The sequence below is a fragment of the Prunus persica genome, chromosome G7 (assembly GCF_000346465.2).
Source record: "Prunus persica cultivar Lovell chromosome G7, Prunus_persica_NCBIv2, whole genome shotgun sequence".
Taxonomy (NCBI): domain Eukaryota; kingdom Viridiplantae; phylum Streptophyta; class Magnoliopsida; order Rosales; family Rosaceae; genus Prunus; species Prunus persica.
This window is the reverse complement of record NC_034015.1, coordinates 1,770,623-1,790,139: the sequence shown is the minus strand read 5'-3', so window position 1 is coordinate 1,790,139 and position 19,517 is coordinate 1,770,623. Positions and strand designations below refer to the sequence as shown.

The 19,517-nt window shown below is 38.4% G+C and overlaps 2 protein-coding genes across 11 annotated transcripts; one reads left to right on the top strand and one right to left on the bottom strand.

Moving 5' to 3' along the window:
• On the bottom strand, nt 7,475-8,410 carry LOC109950210. Its single transcript, XM_020568284.1, has one exon. It carries the CDS (start codon nt 8,408-8,410, stop codon nt 7,475-7,477), a length of 936 nt encoding a protein of 311 aa, XP_020423873.1.
• Nucleotides 9,071-11,506, top strand: LOC18769281 (phosphatidylinositol N-acetylglucosaminyltransferase subunit C). 10 transcript variants are annotated; one of them, XM_020569478.1, is made up of 5 exons: nt 9,072-9,255; nt 9,493-9,721; nt 10,020-10,122; nt 10,241-10,340; nt 10,433-11,506. In XM_020569478.1, the coding sequence occupies exon 5, from the start codon at nt 10,517-10,519 to the stop codon at nt 11,426-11,428; it is 912 nt and encodes a 303-aa protein (XP_020425067.1). In that variant the 5' UTR covers nt 9,072-9,255; nt 9,493-9,721; nt 10,020-10,122; nt 10,241-10,340; nt 10,433-10,516; the 3' UTR covers nt 11,429-11,506. The 10 variants fall into 10 exon arrangements, with proteins under 10 accessions (XP_020425074.1, XP_020425072.1, XP_020425071.1 ...); XM_020569481.1 differs by lacking the exon at nt 10,241-10,340 and having other exon boundaries at nt 9,530-9,721; XM_020569480.1 differs by lacking the exon at nt 10,241-10,340 and having other exon boundaries at nt 9,493-9,681.

Sequence of the window (19,517 nt, the reverse complement as noted above, 5' to 3'; positions counted from 1 at the left end):
TGGTTTAGGGTTTAGGGGTTTCTCTGAAATTGTCTGATTATGATGATTCCTTGTTTGAAACAGTGAAGGAGTTTGGTCTTTGTTCTTTGTTTGAAATTGCTGTTGTTTTGCTGTTGTTATTGATGTTGTATTGTTGTGGGATTGCCATTTTAATGGTGTTTTATTGTCATCGTAGTGCTGTTGTATTACTAGTTTATTATAGTTTTATTCCCGTTCCATTGTGATTTTAATGGTTTTGGCCATTTATACAATTGGATTCTGTGTTTGTTTGTTGTTTTATTTCATCCAAAGAAGGGAAATTGTAGGTGTTCATTTATAGTCTCTACATTAGCCACATGAATCTTTATAGTTTGTTTTGCAGTTGCAGTAGCTTTTGTTTGTAATTTAATATTAACTAGTATTTATTTTCCTATTTGAATGGAAATTAATAGAGTTGATTGGACAATGGTGTCCTTTGTCAATTTTTAGAAAGAGGTATCAAAGCACCTGTTTATTCAATGGAAGCATTAGTTGGTTTTTTATATTGGGACATACCCTTTTGAAAAGGGTTCTTTAGTATCTATAAATACAGTAGTGTTCCTGTAATTAAAATAAGGGAATTGATTCAGTCAATGTTTATCTATTTGAATACAGAGAGGGTTTCCTACATAATCTGGTTCAAAGAGTCCTTGTGTAGGGCGTAATTCATTTTAAGGTCAGAGTGTCCAACACTTACCTCGACTCAATTATTCAAGTTTTTCTAATCCATATTATGTGATTTTTGATTGTGTATGTTTGTAAGCATGCGTTAATTTTGAAGCATGAATTGAATGATTATTTCTGAATTTGTTAGTGACTAAGTGGGGAAGGATTGATGCAGTTGGGCTAGTTTTGAAACCGTATATGAAGTTCATCGTTGGGGCATGAAATCACTTTGATAGTTGGGTGGTGTTTGGTTTGTGGATGGAATGTAATCCAGATTTAGTAAAATGGAATGTAGATAAGAGTGGAGTGTGGAGAGAGTTTGAGAGTAGATAAGAAACTGAAATTTGGTAAAACCTGCAATTGGTATTATTTCACATTTCGGGGGATTGACAGTTGATGGGAATGGCCATTTCATTCCACAGTTTTTTCTGTCATGGGACATTGGTGAACATACATACATTGCATATCAGGTTCTATTGCCCCTATATTGTACGGTTATCACTGATATATCTCATGCCTATTGCCTTGATATGCCTCTGTATTGTGTGTTTATTGTGTATATTTCAAGGCCTAAAATTATTTGTATAATGTTGGTGCGCAGGGGAATATGGTTTCTAAAGTAAAATTGATGAAAAGTTCCAGGGAAAGGCATTGTCCCTTTCCCATACAAAGACCGCGATTAGTACAATTAAGGAGAAATTGAGTCCGCAACAATTACGAAGGTTCGAAGACAGTTGTTTTTGTCATCTATTACTCATTGAGGACCTTAAGTGGACTGCACAAATTGTCCATGGCTTGTTGTTGAGGAAAGCTTATCTGCAGACAGTTTCTCAAGTCAACGGGATAAAATTCATCGTTGGCAATAAGGTGATACAATTCACGGCCCATCAATTTTTCGTCATCACAGGGCTAAGGTTTAGAAACCTTCCTTTCATTCTGATTGCAACTAATGAGAACTACTCATTGAAAAAGAAGTACTTTTGCAACGATAAAACTGTCACCCTTTCGAAACTAGAAAAGCCTTCATCGACTGCGTTGATGAGGAGGATGTATTGAAGCTTGGATTTCTATATTTTGTTGTTTTTGTGCTGTTGAGTAGTGAAAAACATGTCAATATCGACATGCGGTATTTGAAATTCGCGGAAGATCTTGAAGAGTTTCTGAAGTATCCATGGGGTGCTGTTTCATATGCGAAGACAAATGCCTCACTTTTGAGGGAAATTTGTGCAGATTACCAGCGAGTAAAAGTAACCCAAAAAGCTACAAAAATAAAAAAAATCTGAAAATAAAGCAAAGACAATGCCTAGTGGTAGACCAAGAGAGTACCACATCAAAGGTTTTGGCTTTGCATTTCAGGTGAGCAAATTTTCATTAATGTATAAGTTCAATTTCATTTGTTTACAGTGATTGACGTTTTATTCTATTATTTAGATTTGGGGTTTTGAGGTCTTTCCAGTGTTGGCTACACTGCATTTTGTCGTGCACGAAGAGAATGGCCACATCCCTCGCATACTACAGTGGAGGAGCAATACTTCGACTCGTTTTCACGAGCTAATGACCAATATTAAAAAACTGTGAGGTTAGTTATGTTTGTAATGATAATGTTATGCATATGAAAATATAATAAGTTTACTGATATTTATTTTGTATGTGTAAATTGCAGGTTGATGTGCAACTTCTTCGCCCAAGTGTAATTGACAAACAACAGCTCTATTGGACTTGGGGTGACAGTGTTGACAACAGTGAAGAAATTGTGGAATTGTTTGCCGATGAGGCCGAAGAAAAAACTAGCACTTCTGTTGAACAAAAAGATTATGAATTTGACTAAACTGCTACCCTTCCGTCATCTTCTAAGATAAGCATGACCTTTTTGCAATATATACGTCATTGTAAACTTAATGGCACTACTATATAATCAGTATATAGTCAATATATAGACAATACAATAGCAAAACAGTAGCTGTATTTGGGTTATATTTTGTAAGTATTATAACAGTTGCATTATAATTGAATGCAGGGTAAAATGCCGTCCACTAAGTTACGCACTTTGAAGCGTGAGTTTCAAATCACAAAGGATGAATTGGCAAAGGTAGCCAGTTCAAATCGAGCGCTTTGAAAGAGAGTGCATGACTTGGAAGAAATGGTACGGAAGGAGTCGTTGAAACATGAGAAGGAGTGTGAAAAAAATAAAAAGTGTGTGGAGGATTTCGGCAAGACCCTTGCTTCAATCGAACACTCTTTTAAGCTGGAGATAGAGCAGTTGAAAAAATGAAATGGTGGGTTGAATGAACGTGGGGAAGGACATGACGAAGTCGGTAGTCCTGATATGAATGAAGGAGGCGACAATGACATGTCGCCCTTACATGAATACATTACTCCGACTACAGAATCGGTAGAAATAGAAGCACAAGTTCCCGGTGATGGAGCAGAAGCTTGCGTAGCCATGGAAGCCCAAGAGGCAGAAATACAGGCTTCAGTTCCTCACATACAAGTGCAGCAAGAAGCTGAGCAGCCAGAATCTGAGAAGCTTCCTACTCCGGAAGATGTGGACGGGTGCGGAGTAATCTGCAAAAAACTATTATCTCTGTTAGAGGATTGGAAAAAGAGCAACATTATGCCATCGGGAGGTCAGATGAATCTTCCCATCATACCCAGTGTTATTGTGGCTGGTGATGACGAAGGTAGTGCCACTGTTGAAAAACAAGAGTGGAAGGTAAAGGGTGCAGAAAGAAGCGACTGGCCCGGACATTGTTGAGTCTATTTACCGATCCTTCAAGGAAGAAGAGGACGATGACTGTTTCGGATGCTGAGGCAACCCCGCCATGTTTTGATCCAACTAAACCCTTGCCCATTCAAGATGTCAAGGGAGTAATAGAGTTTTGCACTGCCTGGAAAAACGATATAAGGTTAGGATTTTTTACCTTGGAAATCCAATATTCATGTTATTGTAGTATGCAGTGATGTACCAATAAGAAAATGTTGCTACCTTTAATATACATGTCTGTATTTGTCATATTTTACAATGTGACAATTATTAAATGATTACAAAATTCACCTTTGGAAGTTTGCCTATTGTAGTGCGGAGGTGCAGCTGGAATCATGTTCAGTGGGCCCAGAGTTTTTTTACAAACTTATAGATGATACGGAATGGATTAGCTCGAGGGTAAGAATTTGAACTCTACTTCACTAGGATAATTCAATTGTTTTCTCACCTTTGTTATGTGTATATTTGTATGAAATTGTGGTCATATTATTTACTTCAACTTCTAGCACCTTGACATGGCGACGTTTCTCATCCGAAAAAGGCAACTCTGTCATCCTTTGGTATTTGGAGCTGACTGGCCAACTGCAGATTATTATTTGCATGTAAACATGTGAACATGTTACATTCACTGCTTCAGTTGCATTGGTTCATCATTATGCCTTAAATTCAATGTATGCAGTAATTTCTAGAGCCAGTCAAAGCGCCTGAAAAGAAACAAGGATCGAAGAAAGCAGCTGCTCCAAACACTATTGACCTTCCACCCAGCTACGTAAACAATGGTACATCACTTTGTGCACAGTACATGGCAACATGGGTATGGGCAAGCTTGGACCAAAGTCCGAAAGGTGTATTTTCCGTATAATCTTCAAGGGTCCTATGGGTGGCAATAGAAATTGACTTCGTGAGACATACTGCGACTGTGTATGACTCCTATATTGCTTTTACCTCAACTTCCAAGTTGGTCAAATATCTGTAGCCTATTAGCGATACTCTGGCACGGGTGCTGTATGATATGGGCTTTTATGAAGCTTTTAAGGTTGAAGAGGTTAAGCAAAAGGGGATGAAGATGTCCACATCTACACCATTCACAGTTTGCAGCATTGGAGATGTGCCACAACAACGTGATTGGAAACTTGAGAAATTGAGAAATTGGAAAATTGGAAAATTGGAAAATCAGAAATTGGAAAATCGAAAAATTGGAAACGAATTCAATTGGCGGAAATGGGAAATAAGAAAATTACCGTATTGGACAATTTGATTTTGTTGGTCAATTAGGCAAATTCTTTAAATTATGAAATGGGAAAATTGCAAAATACAAATATTGAAAAATAGTAATATACAGCCAATTGGGTAATAACCCCGGCCAATAACTCCTGCCAATTACTCCCCCCAATCCCTCCCGCCAATTACTCACTAATTTACTCCATCTCATTAATACCTGCCTATATTAAACTTCAACCCAGCTGTATGAAGAGAAAACTTGCATCACATTAACTCATGCTTGCAGCCATTACCTTCCCCACTGATTTCACTCACATCGCATTAAGTCCCATTTTTCTCCAATTAAGTCCTACACCAGCCCACAGTAAATATCCAAAATCATGGACCCTAACCTCACACCAAACCCAACACTTTCAATTACTGAAGGAAGGGAGAATAAAACACCAACCAAGTCAGCCAATTCACTGACTGCAGACTTGGTCCATGGCCGGTAGCAATGTCAAGGCAATACCATGTTTTGGAAAAATCTCCATGCAAATATAGTTTCAAAATTTTTGAAGGGCCAAGCTAGGTGGGGTGTCATAAAAAAGCACACAATTCGCTCTCGTTATCATGTCTGCATGCATCTCCTACACATAAAGGGTATGAAAGTAAAAATCGAAAATTGCCCTTACCACTACAGTAATGGTATTCAAGGAATCTGGTGAAATGGCCCAGTTGAAGCAACAACAAGTGGAAACTGGATTCGAACTGTTTCGCAAGTTTGCAAAAATAGTGAATCCATAAGGAAATTGGGACAACATCATTGTGGGCGGGATTATGAATTTCGAGGGTCGCGGTCGCCGCAGTTGAAGAGTATGCAACTTCGAATGTGTCAACAGCAGGAAACTTGTGACACTTTAATATGACTTTGGACATTGTAAAATGTAGTGGAAACAACCTGTAAAATGGAACTATGAGGTGGCCTCTTTTTGTATTATGTAACTATGGGGTGGCCTCTTGTTGTATTATGTAAGTTTCGAAATTAGATTTTATAGAATTATGATGCCTTTGTTTGTATTTGTGCGTATACAGTTTCCTTTATCCGTATCCAGTTCAAACAATTATAGCGGCAATAACTCCATAATACACATGCGTAAATTGGCAATATGATATCAATAAGAGCACAATAGAGTTACAACAAAAGCACAACAGAGTTACAATACGATCCTATTGCAATAAGTACTGCATCAGACTTCGTGTTTTTTTTATTATTTGGTCCCAAAAAAAAAACAAATAAATAAAACAAAATAAATAAAAAATTGGAAAATTGATGAAATTTACATCCTTTAAAAGACATATGGCATATATTACACACCTTCAATATGGATTCTATATATACAATTCATGCCTTGCACCACTATCACATCCCCCTCTAAATTACAGAAACATGACACCACAAAACCTCATGCTCCTTCCTCTTTCAACTCCAAAATTATTCATCGGATGCCCAATACTAAATGGCTACTTGGGGGGTGGGATACCCTGAAACTCCATAACATAATTGGCAAGGGAGAGCGGTTCAGGGAAGACGCAACTTTGTCTCCAACTAACGGTAAAAGCTCGGCTCCCACCCTCACATGGCGGAATAAGGGACTCCTCCCTCTACATATTCACATAATTCAGCTTCTCATTTCGTTGATTGCAACAACTAGCCAATCTTTATCATGCATCACACTCCAACTTAATATGGTTGGAGCCATTGGAAGACATATATGTTCATGGTGTTCATGATGCTCAACAACTCATCCATGTCCTTTGAGACATACAAGCATTTATTGCCATTGATCATACATGGTTGCCTGTGAAACTCATTGTCATTGATTCCATTGCTGCATTGTTCCGATCACAATATGAGACAACACCGGCAGATTTGAAACAGCGGTCTGAAATGTTTTTCAAGATATCTGGAACATTGAATGCTTTAGCAAATAAGTTTCGGGTGGCGGTGGTTGTCACCAACCAAGTGGTGGATTTTATTGGGCCAAATGATGGAGTGAATGAGGTGAGGTTGGGAAACTTGAAGTGCTTGCACACATCAGGCAGACGAGTGAGTCCAGCTTTAGGATTGGCTTGGGCACATTGCATAAATTCAAGGGTGTTCTTGGCAAGACATGAGCAATCTGTTGGGGTTAACAGTCGTAATGCTCCTTCAGCAACTATATCCAGTCAAACACATAGGACATTTCACCTTGTATTTGCCCCACATTTGCCCCATGCATCGGCTAAATTTGTAATTAGAAAAGAAGGTGTAGTAGGAGTATCACAGTAACTGTGTAATAATGGCATTCTAAGAACTTTAATGTTGTGGATCCATTTGGAGTTATATTCCAGGCCCTTTAATTTTGTACTCATAGTTTACATTGCAATAGTAATACCAATACAATAAAAGTACAATATAATGACAATGTGAAGGCAATAAAATTACAATACGATAGCGATACTGTGAATATAAATAGGGAACACACTGTGCTGTATAGCAATACAACCCAAATTATGCAAATTTAACAGAATTGACATTCAACAGAACACCAAACCCACCACAAATTAAATTAAATTTGACATTACCTAACAAAGCAACACAAATCATATTGTCTAAGATACATTACGCAGTGGAATATTATTTTTACAAGTGATTTTATTGTGGCCTGTGGAATTGCACCTTTAGCACTTTCTTGTAATGGTGCTCTCTCCTTGTGAGGGAATTCTTAGGCTCTTCCGTCTGCCTGGCATGACCTTTGCCATGGGAGGCAGCACAACTCGACTTCAAACATCTTCAGGAATAACCCACATTTCGTGAGGCTGTACTGGGTAGATGTTATCCAAATAAGCATCCAACCAGGTATTCCGAGTGTCATACCGAGAAGCCTTGGAGTATACATTTAGTTTCAAGAAGTGGCAAACTGCAACTACATGCTTGCAAGGTAGCTGCTCAAGCTGAAACTTTCTACAACTACAACTGTTGTTCGTCAAATCTACGAGGCCGTCCATATCACTGTCCAAAACATTAAACTTTACGTTATTTAGTTTAACGACATTCATCCTTGCAGTATCATCCAACCTATTCCTCAACTTCTTCTCGCCAAAATTAGGGCACAATGTTGTTGTGTAATTCAAAGCCAACTCACGACGTTCGGTGAACCATTTCATAAGGAGATTAATAATTTCCCCTATCAAATGAACCACTGGTAGCATCCTTGCAAACCTAAGGACTGAGTTTATTAACTCTGCAATATTTGTTGTCATTACATTGTAGCGGCGTCCATCCATGTGAGCTCTAGACCACTTATGTAACTCTGCCTGTTCAAGATATTGAGCAACGTGTTCCTTTCTCTTGATCTTGCGAAAATGACAATCAAATTCAGCAATTGAATAAGATTTCGCAGCTTGCTCAAAGTGCATCAGTATTTGATCACGCTTTTCAACTTGCACGTGCGTTTCATGTTCCCCTTGTGCTGTTGGGAAAACTTTGTTCCACACATTCTCTATGCTAACATTGCGATCAGAAATGATAACAAGATTGGGATACTCACCAATGGCTTCATGAAGTTTAGTGAAAAACCAATGCCATGATGCATCCGTCTCCAAATCACCGATCCCAAAAGTAAGAGGATATATATTTTGATTACCATCGAATGTATTTGGTACAAACATAACACCTTTGTACTTAGATTTTAAATGAGTGACATTCACGGCTATCATTGGGCGCATGGAAGAACGAAACCCTCTAATACATGCGTCAATTGCCATAAATAAATACACAAAGTGATTGTTCTCATTAGTTTGGATGTGTGTTTTTGTGTCGGGATTCATACGCTCCAATTCATAGCAATAGGCTGGAAGGATATAATAAGCCTCCTCGGCTGATCCTTTAATGGACAATAGAGCTAACTGCCTTGCTTTCCAAGATTTTGAATAATGAATGGTCAAACCAAAGTTGTGTTTCACATATCTCATTATGTCACTTGGTGTGTATATTGTCTGAGAATCCTTCAACTTCCTTTTAAATGAAGTGGCTACAAGTGTTGTGGTTGCTTGACGATGGTTGTCTTTTACGAACCTCAAATCACATTCATGGACAGCTGTACACCTCACAATCATGAAGTTGTATTGTCCAATTCTCGATGCTCGGACCCACCATGGGCATAGACGTTGACAACAAACCACAAGCAACCTCTTAGTGCCAGAGAATTGCACCTTAAATTCAAAGTGGCCTCTCAATGCCGTCAACCGTAATTCGGTTTTGGATGATTCGATGAGGGGATGACCACCCTAATAAATAATAAGAATATGCCGCTTTTTTTTAAAGACCAAATTTGATTTTTCATTTTTGAAAAGGAACGTATTGTTAAAAACGGCGTCGTTTGCTACTTCTTTTTCAGTTTTTTTTCCTACAGCAACGCCATATTGGGCATCTTCTTCCCCAAAACACCGAATTACCTGAAACGAAATTGAAGTCTGCTCCAGCGACCCAACCTCAATCTTTGTATCTCTTTTCTCTTTGGCGTTCCGAATAGCTCTAGCTCAGCTCAGCTCAGCTTCTAATTGTAAGTAAGCTCGTTCCTGTATTTCATCTCTCTTTCTTGTTGTTTTTTTTTTTGTTTGTGTGTATTGCAGAAGTATACTTATATCTATTGTTTTGAATCCAGAAAAATAAGAATATTAATAGAATTTTCACTTGTTAGTTCTTATGTTTGTGCTCTCTGAAAACAAGACAATAATTAAGTAATGAAAATAGTTGGTGTAAATTGCAGTGCCCTTTTCAGTATTTGACACCCAAATAGATTGTTGTTCTTGCGATTCTTTATTTTGGTGCTGCAGGATACAGGCTTTAATACTGAAGTTTCCTGAAGGCCTCTCTGTGTCTTTAATTCCTGCCCAGAAAGGAAAATACCAAGTACCAAAACAAGACCCAAAATACCGGAGCATAGTCCTCACTTAGAATCTAATTAAGATTGGATGTGAAAGCACAAGTGGGTTTCTCAGTTTCACAATCTGATTGCTTAATTATTAGTAAGATTTCTCTTGTCATTCTTTACGGAATGATGACTCTACTTTGTACAAACCCAAGTGGAGTGGAATAAGTTTCAAATCATTTTACACTTTGGCTGCACTGAGGATACTTTTGTTCTTTACCCTAAACATTAAAACAACCAAAAGAAATAGTTTCTCTACTCATAAATTTTGTGAGATCTGTCGGTGCGGATATTAAAGAAGCGAAAGGAATGAAAATAAAAATACAAATACAAGATGCCTTCTTGCCATGTTGGGGTGAAAATAACTAACTCCAAATGTTCATATGGAAATGTAGGTGTGGGTGTGAATAAAGAGATAAAGGGATACCTGAAACAGGAAAACACAGAGTCATTGTTACGGATCCATCTCCCCCAGAAAATTGTCATACATCCATCAAGGTTAGTGTGGAGTTGAGTGATGAGAACATGTGGCGAAATCTATCAGGGAACCTAGAAACAGAAATTAAGTTAAGGTATAGGACTGACGTTTGGCCTTTTCCACTGCTCTTTATTGTAGCAACTAACAAGCATACCAAGCTGATGAAGAAGCAGCTGAAAATAAGAGTGGAATAAAATGGCTAATGCTTTGCATATATCAAAAACTACAAAATATTAGGGTAAAAAATAACTTTAATGTCAATAGATTATTTTTAATAGTTTGTCGTATTTATTATTCATTGTCTATGTTCCATTCCATATTCTTGGACAGGTTGAAACAAATAGAGCAACATACACCCATGAGATTTAATGTAACTGAGGACAGATTTTGTTTTTGCTCGACATTTGGATTGTAATGGATACCGGCATTACTGAAAGGACATCTCCTGCCCAAGCCAAATGGAGAAAAGTGGCCTACGGAGGGATGCAACCTGGGTTCGATGACAATCACACTGATGAATCTTTTCTTGAAGAGATGGTCACAAATGCCAATGTGGGCAAAAGGGACATGCTAAAAGTGATGCAAGATTCAGTTTCCATCGCCCAATATCTGTGCATTGTAGCTCTCATTGGTTTGGTTTGGATATACACCCTCAAATCAACTCTTAATGAAAATTCCCTTTTGCTTCTTGATGTCACCCTTCTTGGATTGGGTTTTCTTATACTCCTCCTCACTCAAGAAATGTTTTCCCTCAATCTTCTCTTCCATTACTTCCTCAATATTTCTTTCTTTACCACGGGCTTATATCTTCTGGCTCCCATTTATCAAACTCTTACAAGATCAATTAGCTCAGACTCCATCTGGGCAGTAACAGTTTCACTCCTTGTGCTTCATCTTTTCCTCCATGACTACTTTGGATCCACCATAAGAACCCTAGGGGCTGCAAGCAATCCAACATTGACAAGTTGCATCTCTTTAAATGCTTCTGTTGTGGCCTCAGTTTTTATTGCTTCACGCCTTCCGTCAAGTCAGCTTGTGTTTGCCATGATGCTCTTCTCCTTGCAAGTTTTCCTTTTTGCTCCATTGGTTACTTACTGTATCAGGAAGTATTCCTTCCGTCTGCACCTTTGGTGTTCTTTTGGTCTGATGATTGCGACCTTGGCTTTGGTTTATACCCTGCACTTGTTTCTTTTTGTCGTGTTTTTAGGGTTGTTGGTTTTTGTAACTGTGGTCTGTCCATACTGGCTTATACGAATGCAAGAATACAAATTTGAGATAAATGGCCCTTGGGATGAGGCTAAGCTTTGTTTTGATATAATAGATTGAGATTTTAATGGCCATTTGACTGTTCGTTGTAATATTTGGAATGTCAATGAAGAAAATTCATTGTTGTATGAACTTTTATCTTCTGTATTTTAATCACCAGCAATATGCAGCCTGCCAGTTCATGATGGATGGATGGATTTCATAGGATTCATGTTCTTTTTTTCTTTCAGGAGATTAAAGTTGGCATATCTTATGTTTATGTTAATAGGAAGAGGCAATACCTTATCCTCACACGATAATTACATACACTTTCTAGGACTCTATTTTGACAAGTAACAGCTGAAAATAGTTACTTACTTGGAAATTAGCGGCTTTACCCTCAGCTCGCCTACTTTTTGGAAAAATGCCCTCTTTTTTAAAATCTTGGTTAAATGACCTCTATAAAAACTCCCTGTAGGCCACATATCAACTTTTTTGGCGCCTTGACTTGCATCTCATCTAATGTTGAGGATGTACCTTTATTGCATCGGACTTGTTAAAAATTTCTTGTAAAAAATTTCAGTTTTAGAGTCATTATAGAGGCTAATAACTTATTTGAGTAATCTCCCAATGTCTTTGATCTTTGTGGATTTGTTCTTGCATTTCCTTTTGGATTTCTGTAATGGCATATATGAACTTGTTATTTCTTGATTGATCATGCATTATGATTAGATCATAGTTAGCAAAGTGTATATTGTTGTGGTGAGAAATTGACACAATGGTATGTATATTGCAATTCTATTGCTTTTATTGTTGTATTATTGATGTTTCGTTGTTGTTTCATCATTGGGGGTTTATCCACTGTTTTTTTTAAGTCGAAACCACTGGTTTATTGGTAGCTTGACATGTGTTAACAAAGCAATATTTCCTTATGGTTAGATATGGAGACAATTGGCATTTTGGTTTGCTACAATGGAAAATGGGTAACTTTAAAGAAGATGTGCACATACGAAGGGGGTGACTCAAAAGGCATAATAGTGTCGCGAACCATCACATTTGCTGAGATTTTGGACCGGGTGCATACGATTAGTAATACAAACATTAGAGAAGACAAACTTTGTTTAAAGTTCTCAGTTCCAGTATCCTCGAATGAGTGTAAACACATCAAGATTGATGATGACAATAATGATATTCTATTTTTTATTAAGTACAATTGTGATGTATTACCTGCAAAAGTAGTTCCTTTACTGGTGAGCATAGAAGATAGAGGAGTGAAAAATCTTATAGGTGACAGTATGCATATTACGATGGATAGTAGTCGGATGGCCCCTTCTTCAGTTGCCATAATTGAAAGTAATGAAGTAATTGGGAATACTACAAATGTTGGTCATGTGTCAAGTGATGTTGGGACATAATATTTAGACATGATTGATTTTACAGATGTGGAGGAGATGCATGGTGGTGATATTGGTACATAAATTAATCAAGCGCAAATGGGTGAACAAAACATGGAAAATTTGGGTACTGTGAATGATGAAGCAAAAGATTTTGACATAGGCAAAGTAATTGGGATTCGAAATTGGAAGTTGGTCAAATTTTCTCTAGTAAGGAAGCTTTGGTCAGCAAGTTACAGTTGGGGGCATTGAGAGGCCACTTTGAATTTAAGGTGCAGCATTCTTGCAAGATGGGATTGGTTGTGGTTTGTTGTCAAAGTCCATGCCCATGGCAGCTTCGGGCATCTAGGTATGGAGAAAATAACTTCATGATTGCTAATGAGAGATGTGAAACACAACTTTGGCGTCACCATTGATTATTGGAAAACTTGGAAATCGAGAGAATTAGCTCTAATGTCCATTAGAGGTTTTGCAGAGGAGTCATATTATATCCTTCCCACTTATTGTTACGAATTGGAGTGTGTGAATTCTGACACAGAGACACACATCCACACCAATGAAAACAATCACTTTATTTATTTATTTATTTTTTTTATAAATTTATGGCTGTTGGCAAATGTATTAGAGGGGTTTAGGTCTTCGTCGCCAATGCATTCGATGGTAATCGGAATATATATCCTCTTGCTTTTGGGATTGGAGATTTGGAGACGGATGTATCATGACATTGGTTTTTCAGTAAACTTCATGAAGTCATTGGTGAGTGCCCCAATCTTGTGATTGTTTCTGATCGGAATGTTAGTATAGAGAACGTGTGGAACAAAGTTTTCCCAATAGCACAACATGGCATTTGTGTTTATCACATGAAGGAGAACATGAAATGCACTTGCAAGTTGAAAAAATGTGATAAAATGCTGCTATACTTTGAACATGCTGCAAAATCTTATACTATTGTTGAATTTGATCGTCATTTTCTCCTAATCAAGGGAAATGAAGAGATTGATAAATATCTTGAAAGTGTAGGATTACACAAATGGTCATCACATGGATGGACACCGATACAATGTAATGACAACAAATATTGGTGAGTCAATCAACACGGTCCTTCAATTTGCAAGAATGCTGCCAGTGGTGCAGTTGATAGATGAATCATCAATCTGCTTGTAAAATGGTTCAGCAAACGTCGTGAGTTCACTTTGAAATGCACATCAACATTGTGCCCCCCGAATTTGGCGACAAGAAGCTGAGAAATAGGTTGGAAGATGCTTCATGGACGAATGTTGTGAAACTTAGTCACGTAGAGTATAATGTTGTGGATGGTGATGTGGACAACCTCGTACATTTGACGAACAACTCTTGTAGTTGTAGGAAGTTTCAACTTGAGCAGCTCCCTTGCAAGCGCGTAGTTGCAGTTTGTCTCTTCTTCAAACTAAATATCTACTCCAAGTGTTCTCGGTATTACACCAAAAAACATGGTTGGATGCTTATTCTAAATCTATCTACCTAGTACAACCTCAAGAGATGTGGGTGATTCCTGAAGATGTCCAAAGTCAAGTTGTGCTACCTCCAATTGCAAAGTTCATGTTAGGGCAATCGAAGAATCAAAGGATTTCTTCGCAAGTAGGGAGCACCGTTAGAAGAAAGTGCTCAAGAAGAAGGTGCTCAATGTGTGGTGACATGGGCCACAATAAAAGCACTTGTAAAGAGCATGTTCCACTTGCTAATGTATCTTAGACATTTTTCTTTCATGTTTTCATGTATCTTAGACTGTCAATTGTTGTATTGCTATGGCGTTGGTTACTGTGTTACTGTTGAAGTTTCTATAGAATAGTAGAGGTTCATGCACAGAAAGTGTATGAGAAAAGGTTTTAGGGAGAAAGGAGAGGGAGAGAATCTGTTAGGCAAAAAGAATGTAATCATGCACACACTCATTGTGTGATCTCATCCTACTTTCAATATATATATTTTAGCTAGTACAGAAAATGACTCAGCCAATACATTTGTACCAGCATGTGAGCTGTACACTTGGCATGAATCTGGACATGTTAGTCCAACAATATGTGATGGCATATGAGCCATACACCTGTCCAACTAACTAACTAACTAAACTAAACCTGGAAACAATTTATCCTTCAACACTCCCTTCTAAATTGTTAACAGGTTTAACTCCAAGCAATCCTCTAAGATAGTTAAACCGATCTTTAGATAGAGCTTTAGTGAAGATGTCAGCCACTTGTTCTTCAGACCTGCAGTATCTCAAATCCACAACTCCATCTTGTAGAGCATCTCGGATGAAATGATACCTGCGGTTGATGTGCTTGGTTTTCTGATGGAAACCCGGATTTCTTGTCATTGCAATGGCAGAAGTGTTGTCCACCATTAATGGAGTTGCATCAGTTTGCAATTCTCCAAAATCTTCTAGAACAAACCTCAACCATATTGCTTGTGTAGTAGCTTCACTTACACTGACATACTCAGCCTCAACCGTGGAGAGAGCAACACTATGTTGCTTGACTGATGCCCAAGAAAATACTCCACTGCCAAAAGAGAAAGCATAGCCAGAGGTGCTTCTCATGTCATCTTGGCTTCCACCCCAATCACTGTCACAATATCCAATTAGGATGGCTTCTTTTCCTTTCTGATATTCAATACCAAAATCAATGGTGCCTTGAATATACCTCAGCACTCTCTTGGCCATTCCATAGTGTTTCTTTGTTGGACAATGCATGAATCTAGCTAATAGGCTAGCTGCAAACATTATGTCTGGTCTTGTAGCTGTCAAATACAATAGGCTGCCCACAATCTGTCTGTACTCACTCTCATTTGCAGGATCACTTCCATCATCTTTGCACAATTTTTCAGTTGCCACCAGAGGAGTACTAACTGGCTTACATTGCTTCAAACCAAACTTGTCCAGCAAAGTCAGAGCATACTTCTTTTGATTTAAGAAAATGCAGGATTCAGTTTGAATCACTGCCATACCAAGGAAATGATATAAAAGGCCTAAATCAGTCATTTCATACCTTCTCATCATTTCAGTCTTGAATTCATCAATTAATTCTTCACTGCTGCCTGTATACACAATGTCATCAACATAGATTGAGACTATTAGAGTTCCAAAGTCTTCCTTAGTCTTGCAATACAATGTAGCCTCACTTGTGCTTCTGACATAACCACAGCTAACAAGATAGGCATTGATTTCCTCATACCAGGCTCTTGGAGCCTGTTTCAAACCATACAAGGCTTTCTTCAACTTGTACACCTTGTCTTCATAGTTTGTAGTTACAAATCCATCCGGTTGGTCTACATAAACTTCGTCCTTAAGCACACCATTTAGGAATGCAGACTTGACATCTAACTGGTATAATTTCCACCCTTTTTGAGCTGCCAAAGCTATGAGAGTTCTAATTGTGTCAAGTCTGGCCACAGGAGCAAAAGTCTCATTGAAGTCGATTCCAGGCTTTTGTGCATAGCCTTTGACCACCAGCCTTGCTTTATGCTTCTGTATTGAGCCATCAAGGTTCAATTTGGTCTTATAAACCCATTTCACACCAATCACAGGTTTATCACTTGGTCTATCGACTAGTTCCCAAGTCTCATTTTTCTCAATCATTTCCATTTCTGCTTCCATTGCCTTTTGCCAAGCCTTATCCTTTGATGCTTCTGCAAAATTCTCTGGCTCAATGATGCTCATATTGCATCTAGCATAAATCTCAGTGATGTCTCTAAGCTTTATAGGTGTAGAACTTGGAGAATCACTTGGTGAAGTAACATTTGTAGCAGCTGCAGTTACTTGAGGTGGACTGGAAATGTCTATCATTGTTTCTTCATGCTCCTCTTCACTACTTCTAGAAGTGTCTTCAAGCCTCATCTGAACTGTGACAGAATCAACAATTTGCTTGTCCCAATCCCATAGTGAGTTCTCATCAAAGATCACACTTCTAGATGTAGTGATCTTGTTGGTTTGCAAATTGTACACTTTGTACCCCTTTTCACATTTGCCATAGCCAACAAAAATGCACTTAACAGCTGCATCTTCCAGCTTAGACCTCAACTGATTAGGCACATGACAGAAACATATAGAACCAAACTCTTAAGTGTTTAACCCCAGGCTTTCTTCCACTAAAAGCTTCAAATGGAGTGACATTATCAAAGCTTTTGTGGGGCATCTATTCTGAATATAGACAGCTGTATTCACTGCCTCTCCCCAAAATTTGTATGGTAGTTTCTTCTCTTTCATCATTGTCTTGCTCATCTCAACAATGGTCCTGTTCTTTCTCTCAGCAACTCCATTTTGCTGAGGTGAATAGGCCACGGTTAGTTGTCTTTCCAAACCAATTTCTTCACAAAACTGCAGAAATTCAGCAGAGGTATATTCCCCACCTCTGTCACTCCTAAGTTTCTTCAGTTTGTAGCCACTTTGTAATTCTACCATAGCCTTAAATTTCTTGAAGATGTTAAAAACTTCTGACTTGAATTGCATGAAGTACACCCAGCACATTCTGGTGCAGTCATCAATGAAAGTCAAAAAATATTTGTTTCCACCTATTGATGTGGTCTGCATTGGACCACAAACATCTGAATGAACCAGCTCCAGAGGTAAACTAGCTCTCCAAATTTTCTCTTTGCCAAAGGCCTCTCTGTGGGATTTTCCAATTGCACAGTCTTGGCAAATTCTGTTTGCATTTCCAATTTCAGGCAGACCATAGACCAGCTCCTGTTGTTGTAACAACTTCAGACTCTGCATATTCAAATGGCCAAACCTCCTATGCCAACACCAAGTGGATTCTTCAACTGTTGCTTTCATAGCCACTGAGTTTGCATATTTCAATGACAGTGGGAAGCATCTGTTTCCTGTCATGGAAACCTTTGCAAGCAGATTCTCCATTGACCTGTCATCAAATATTTCAACCATAGAATCACCAAAGACAAGATAGTAGCCATGCTCTACCATTTGACCTACACTAAGTAAGTTTTCATCCAATCCTGGTACAAGCATAACCTCTTTGATATATCTAGGCCCAGCTTTAGTGTCAATCACCAAAGTTCCTTTTCCAGTTGCTTCCACTAAGTCTCCAGTGCCCATTTTTACCTTTTCAGTGACTTTGGTGTCAATATTGACTAGAAGGGATGCTTGTGAAGTCATGTGGTTGCTGCATGCACTGTCCACATACCACACACCATTATTTTTTACTATTGCAGCAGCATGACAAGCATAGAACATGTTGCCTTCTTCCTCCTTGTGTGATGCATAGTTAGCAGCTTCTGGTTTTCCCTTGCAGTCTTTGGCTATATGACCAAACCTATCATATTTATAACATTTAGGTTTGCCTTTGAACCAGCAGACACCATAGTGCAATTTGTCACAGGTTTTGCAAGGCACCTTTGCTCCCTCAGTCTGACTTTCCTTTTTAAAATTGTTTTCAGACTTTGAGTCCCACTTCTTCCCTTTATGAGATTTCCAATTCTTTTTGGATTTGGAACCCCCTGCCTGCCCTGTGTTAGACTGATCTTTAGAGCTCACATTCAAACTAGAGAAAGCCTTCTCAGTCACTCTCTCATTATGCCTCTGCAGACTTTGTTCATGAGATTTTAGAGAGCCTATAACCTCTTGAACCCCTATAGTTTCTGTATCTTTTGTCTCCTCTATAACCTCAGCAATGGAATCATATTCTCTGGATAAACTAATCAAGAGTTTCTGAACAATTCTCTGTTCAGTTAACTCTTCACCATAAGCCTTCATTTGGTTTACTAGCTCAAGCAGTTTAGTGACATATCCAGACAATGATTCATCATCATGCATACGAGTGTATTCAAATTCTCTCCTAAGAGCTTGAAGTTTCACAGATCTTACCTTCTTGTCTCCTCTGAATTCTTGCTGTAGGATTTCCCATGCTTCCTTGGCTGATTCCTTCAAAGCAATTCTGGGAAAAATATCATCAGAAACTGCATTCTGGATCAGACCCAATGCCTTAGCATCTTTTGCAATATTTTCTTCCACAGCAAGCTTTTGAGCTGCTGTCAGAGTTTCTCCTTCTTCCATCTTCACAGGTTGCCCATATCCATTCTCAACCATATCCCACAGCTTGTGAGATTTGAAGATTGTGCACATCTTTATTCTCCAGAAATCGTAGTTGCTTCCATTGAAGATGGGAGCACGAAGCTCACTCATGCTAGATCCAGCCATGTGAGACTAGATAATGCTTCCTTCAGCTGGATTGTGATTTCACTACGCCCAGTCTCAGATCAGAACCTTCGCTACTGATACCATGTTGAAGTTTCTATAGAATAGTAGAGGTTCATGCACAAAAAGTGTATGAGAAAAGGTTTTAGGGAGAAAGGAGAGGGAGAGAATCTGTTAGGCAAAAAGAATGTAATCATGCACACACTCATTGTGTGATCTCATCCTACTTTCAATATATATATTTTAGCTAGTACAGAAAATGACTCAGCCAATACATTTGTACCAGCATGTGAGCTGTACACTTGGCATGAATCTGGACATGTTAGTCCAACAATATGTGATAGCATATGAGCCATACACCTGTCCAACTAACTAACTAAACTAAACCTGGAAACAATTTATCCTTCAACAGTTACTGTCGAATTCTGTCAAATTTGGATAGTTGGGGATGTATTGCGTTTCTATTGCCTGTTATGTACCAAATGAAAATGCCTGGAAAGGTAATTCATATTTTTCCATGTACCACATAAATATGCTCACCACAATTCCTTTCAATGCAATTGTTAGCCACTTATTGTCGACATACTTATTTTTA

Excerpts from the sequence above, each read along its gene's own strand:
- LOC109950210 (XM_020568284.1), bottom strand. The coding sequence starts at position 8,410 with ATGATAGCCGTGAATGTCACTCATTTAAAATCTAAGTACAAAGGTGTT.
- LOC18769281 (XM_020569485.1), top strand. The coding sequence starts at position 10,517 with ATGGATACCGGCATTACTGAAAGGACATCTCCTGCCCAAGCCAAATGG.